Below are 6,000 nucleotides of genomic sequence, written 5' to 3'. Positions count from 1 at the left end.
AGAGAAGGGAAATTGCATGGAAATGGAAGGAGACCCTCAGGGTTATACAAAATTACATACAAGAGGAAGTAAGGGGAAAGGGAAAAATAATACAAGGGGGACAAATGAATGACAGTAGAGGGGGTAGAGAGAGAAGAGGGGAGGGGAGGGGAGGGGAGGGGGGATAGTAGAGGATAGGAAAGGCAGCAGAATACAACAGACACTAGTATGGCAATATGTAAATCAATGGATGTGTAACTGATGTGATTCTGCAATCTGTATACGGGGTAAAAATGGGAGTTTAAAACCCACTTGAATCAAAGTGTGAAATATGATATATCAAGAACTATGTAATGTTTTGAACAACCAACAATAAAAATTAAAAAAAAAACACCTTACACAAAATTTACCATTTTAACCATTTCTAAACATACAGTTCAGTTGTATTAAGTATATTAACATATTGCTGTGGAAACAATCTCCACGACTTTTTCATCTTGTAAAGGTGGAAACTTATACTGATTAAACAACTCTCCATTTCTTTCTCCCTTCTAACCCCTGGTAAATACTTTTCCACTTTCTTTTATTTAATATTTATTTTTTAGGTGCAGATGGATACAACACAATGCCTTTATTTTTATGTGGTGCTGAGGATCAAACCCGGGTCCTGCCCATACTAGGCGAGCGCTCTACCGCTGAGCCACAATCCCAGCCCTACTTTTCCACTTTCTGTCTGTATGAATTCAACTACTCTAGATACCTCAAATAAGTGGAAATGTATACAGTATTTGTCTTTGGGGGACTGGTTTATTTCACTTAGCATGATGTCCTCAAGGTATGTCCATCCATGTTGATGCACATATTAGAATTAGCTATAGTGTTTCAACAAATAAGCCATACTAGACATAATCCTTATTTTTTATCAAAGAGCCATAATTAATTGATTTTTTAAAATTAAAAATGAATTCATTCAATCTTTATGTTAAAAATCCTGAATTGGCTGTTGTGAAACCACCAAATAAATACTAGTAGATGGCTTTATAATGAGGAGGACAGTTATTTAGATAATTTAATATAAAATTATTTGATAATACCCTTCAATAGAAAGTCACATTAGTTATAGATCACAATATTTTTAAAAAATATTCATTTTTTAGTTACAGGTGGACACAATATCTTTATTTTTTTGTGGTGCTGAGGATCGAACCCAGTTTTTTACATTCTAATTAGGAAATTTCAAGTCCCTTTTTACCCTCTATGTCAAAGTCATGATTTTATATTTATTTGGGAAATATTTTTAAAATATTTATGTCTCCTCAACCAGATTCCATGACTTCACAGAAATCCTATTTGTTATTAAGCCCTGTATCTCCACCTTCTATGACAATTGAATAAAAACCTGTTAAGTACATGGGTGGGTAGAGCTAAAACTGTATACAAGTTTATCATTTATTACGAGGTATGTGTTTCATTTAAAAAAAAATCTTAGAAATACCTAAAAAGTTTAAATCATACTTATCTTACCCTATTTCACATATAACAGAAATATAAAACATGATTGCCTTTAAAACTAAAGAAAATAGGCAAAATAAATGCTTTATACAGATTTTTAGTTTGTTAATTTCCTAAATGATAGAGATCTTGCTTTTTTTTTTTTTTTTAATCTCTCCAACCAGTTTTCTAAATCTCCAAAACATCTTCAATACTTTCCTGGCTCTCATCTTCTATATCCTACCTGTTATTATATCCTCTCAGTTTTTTTTATCCACAATAATTTTTAATTCTCCATTCCACTTTTAAATGACAATGTTTTATACTCAGACTTTCATTAATTGTTGCCTGGAAAACTGATGTAGCCTCCTGTTTTTTGTTTTTTGTTTTTTTTTCTGCCTAAGTTCCAGTCCAACCCCTTACACTGTTATCTAAGCGGTCATCCTGAGATGCCAATCTTGTCTACATCTCCTGCTCAAGAACATTCAAAGCCTCCCTAGTAAATTCAGAATTAAGTTCAGTCACTATGTCCCAGCATTTATAACATACAAAGGCCATTTTTTGCCTTTTGTCACCATCTATTTACTACATGGCCCAGTTCAAAAACTGTCTTTGCAAATTCCCTGAATCATAATGAATCTCATGCTGCTTATGTAGTTTCAAAGACATTTATACTTCTATTTTAAAGGCTGTAGTGTTTTAAAGATATTTATGACAATAATGATACCCCATACAAAATGTAAAAACACAACAGTGGACAAACTATATTCATTAATATTTGCACATGTTATCAACTGGTATTCATTAGTGTCTGAAAATGATATCATCACTGCTGTGAAATGAAATTTTCTAAAACATGAGAAATGATAATAGATGAACCAAGTTTTTATTCCCAAGTAAGTTCAGAAAAATGGGACATTTTCATGCTGATTTTGAGAAATCTTGGAAAAGAGAAATGATTATACAACACTACCTTTTACCAAACATTCCAATGTTAAAGTGATCCTCATAGCTCATAATTCCCTGAAGAAGTGCCCCTATTCCTTTCTCACTTATGGTTAAGAGTGTGTGTATGTGTATGTGTGTGTAAACATGCTTTACACTGAACACTCAATCAAGATGAAGAAATCAGCCACCCAAAGCCTCACCTACATCGTTCTGGGCAAGTCTTTGGCGTTTGGAACCATCCAGACTGGACATTTCAATCACAGACCGCTTGGCATCACACCAATACAATGTGTCCATTACGTAGTCAATGGTTATTCCACTGGGCTCTACCAGATCTGAACTGGCTATCACCAGCCGGCCAGAGCCTTGAAGGGAAGAACTTTCAATTTGTGGATTAATCCCCATATCAGTCCAGAATAATCTCCTTTAATCAAGAAAGCACACAATAAATGAAATCTGCTTGAAAGGGTTCTTCTACTTTCTTATCATTGAGAATATCAATAAAAATGATGTTTGGACATACTAAAGTGGTACACTGAAGAATGCAGAGAGAATATAACATGGCATCTTGAAAACAAATAATTTTCAGAAGCAAAACAAGTATCTGGTCTATGTAAAACATCTTGGACCAGAAATACTGAATTACAGATCAGATCATTAGATTTAAAAAGGAATTAGTTTAAAAATTGTAGTAATATTATCAAAGTGTGCTTGAGTGAATACTTTGATATTACTGAAAAGTCATGAATCTTGCTAGCCTGTTAAAAGGCAAGTGACTCACCCAAGGTGGAGATTCAACCAAGAGATTTTATTGTGGGGCTGAGAGCAGAGGAGAGGAGGAGGGCAGAGAGAAAGAGAACAGAGAGGAAGAGAGAAGAAGAAGTGAGAGGAGAGAAAGAAGAGGAAGAGGGGAAGAGGGCAGAGGGCAGAGAGCAGAGAGGGTATGCTTATAAGTTTCAGCTTAAGAAGGGTTGAGTAGGGGACGTGGCAGGTGCTGATTGGCAGGGTGACTCAGGAACTGGGAGCGGACACTGTGTCCTGCAGGGATTGGTTGAGAAAACCTTTGAATTTGGCGCTCTTGGACTTGACGCCCTTCTGAGAGAAGGGAGAGGGGTTAGGGATTCTGTGACGTTCTCAGGAGACTGAAACATAACTTCAGCGGGGAGTCTCCCACACACCCAACACCTGTTTTCTGTTATGCATGAGTAAAACTATAACATAAAAGGAAAAGCACATTTATCTGTTTTCCAGTTTTACAGTGCACTGTTTACTCAGCTAATTTTAAGTTCCATAATCAGGTGCCGGACACCTACATTTTTTTTAAGTCAGTATGGTTCAATATATACTTATTGGCCTGTTTAGAGTTGGTTATATTCGCACTGCTTTAATTTGGCTGACTACAAATCAATTCTCAATTACTACAATATATTATCTCCCATGGACCCCTGTGAAATTTCCATCATAAATAAAACCGGGTTGGTTTTTGTCTTTGCTTTTTAACAATCAGGAAGGAATCCTTTATTCTCCTTAATTCTCTAACCCCTAAGCTAAAAGGTGATACTAATTCAATAATAAACAGCATAAAATCTTTTAAATTTTCATAATTTATATTTAATCTTGTCTAAATCTAGAAATGGCCTATCATGTGAAATCATCTTATGGCTTCCCTAAATGGAATTCATAAGTCACACAATCCAAATTCTTTTCTGCTCAATAAATAATCATGTAGATTTTTAAAGAGTAAATTAATGGACTTAAGTCTAATTGGTTAATGATGTACAGCCTATTTTTAAAAAAGAAATTGAATTTGCTTAAAATAAAAAGGCATGTCAACAAAATTACTACATAAGAACAGAAAATCAAAAGACATTAAAAAGATGAGGAATGCTTGCTAGTCACATCATTTCTGAACATTTATAGATTTCATGGATTTTCTTGGCTTCTGATTCCACTGACCACCTGAAGTCTTAAGATAAATTATGGACCCTGGCATAACAAATATGAACTGTCATGTGACCTATGCAGAAAGGTACCTTACTGTCTTAAATACCTACTTGGCCACTGGATGAACAGCAATTCCTCGGGGCTGAGATAGGTTCTCCTTAAGGATTATTTGACGATGTTTTCCATTTAAGTCACTCCCTTCAATGAGAGATTTCCTAAAATATACATAAAATAAAAGTGTTTGTTATTTTCAACTTGATTTTTCAAAAGAAAGTTCTCTGCTCCTGGTATGCAAAGATAGACATTCTGAACTACTCCCCCACCCCCGCCCTTTTTTCTCTTTCTCTAACACACACACACACACACACACACAGTTAGCACCAAGAAGCCCACAAATTCTATTGTTTTGAAACATATTCTTAATTAGTATCCCAATATTTATACCAGGAAATTAAAATACAAGGGGACAAGATAAGTAAAAGGGGATTCTCCAAGACAAGAGCCCACCCAGTTTCCAGGGTATGAGTTGTCCATCAAGAATCCTAAAAGTAAATTTTATCTTATGGTAGTTTCTGTTACCCCATAGAATGAGTAAACACATTTACTTTCTTGGCTCTTTTTTATACAGCAATTGGCTTTAGAAATTAGGATTCCTTAATACTAAATAATAGCATTGCCAGTGAAATTATTAATTAGTTTCCTTCCTAGGTATAAGATGTTAATTTGAACATGCCTTTTCCTACACCAGGAGAGACTATAACCATCCCTCTTTGGTTCCCATTTGGCAAAGAGTTACTATGTAATCTAATATCACAGGATTAGAATCTCAGTATTTATTTATTTATTTATTATTATTTTTTTAATTTTTTATTGTTGGTTGTTCAAAACATTACATAGTTCTTGACATATCATATTCCACACTTTGATTCAAGTGGGTTATGAACTCCCACCTTCACCCCATACACAGACTGCAGAATCACATCAGTTACACATCCATTGATTTACATATTGCCTACTAGTGTCTGTTGTGCTCCGCTGCCTTTCCCATCCTCCACCTTCCCCCCTCCCCACCTCTCCCCTCCCCTCCCCTCCTCTCTCTCTACCCCCTCCACTGTATAACCCTGAGGGTCNGATATTGTGAACGGAGTGGTTGTCCTCATTTCCATTTCAGAGGATTTGTCGCTGATATACAGGAATGCCTTTGATTTATGCGTGTTGAGAATCTCAGTATTTAAATCCAATTTCTAACTAATATCAAGGTTTTCAAACTATAAACCTCTCATTTGCAGACAAATTAAAGGTTGTCTTTTAGCAGCTGCCTTTAGAGGGGTGAGGACTTAAAAAGGACTAGTCATTACTGAAGTCAATAAAGTAGGGGATTTGAGGTCTTATTCTCCAGGATATGGAGGTTTCTATCTCCTGAAAGCATTGCCTCTGCAGTAGGTACCATGGTGCTATTAATCAAACACTGTTAAAATTAGAGGTGACTTGCAAACTGGGGGAAATATGAGAAGACCAAGCATCCTTAAAAAGCCTAAGAGTGGTTGACAACTGTCATCCTGATCAACATTTACTCTTACAAGAACAACTATGTTTGAGTTCTATTATTATGCATAGCTGATATTTAAAATTTCTATT

At 35.4% G+C, this 6,000-nt stretch overlaps 1 protein-coding gene across 1 annotated transcript in view; it reads right to left on the bottom strand.

Annotated features, from left to right (window-relative positions):
• Egf (epidermal growth factor) overlaps window positions 1-6,000 on the bottom strand; it is a 91,878-nt gene that overhangs the window by 33,846 nt on the left and 52,032 nt on the right. The window contains 2 exon segments of the mRNA XM_015484643.2: window positions 2,619-2,842; window positions 4,473-4,577. Of these exon segments, the coding sequence (XP_015340129.1) occupies window positions 2,619-2,842; window positions 4,473-4,577 (329 nt within the window).

The sequence above is a fragment of the Marmota marmota genome, unplaced genomic scaffold (genome assembly GCF_001458135.2).
Source record: "Marmota marmota marmota unplaced genomic scaffold, marMar, whole genome shotgun sequence".
In the NCBI taxonomy this organism is placed as follows: Eukaryota; Metazoa; Chordata; class Mammalia; order Rodentia; family Sciuridae; genus Marmota; species Marmota marmota.
Note: the sequence above shows the minus strand (reverse complement) of the source record. Positions and strands in the feature narration are given on the sequence as shown.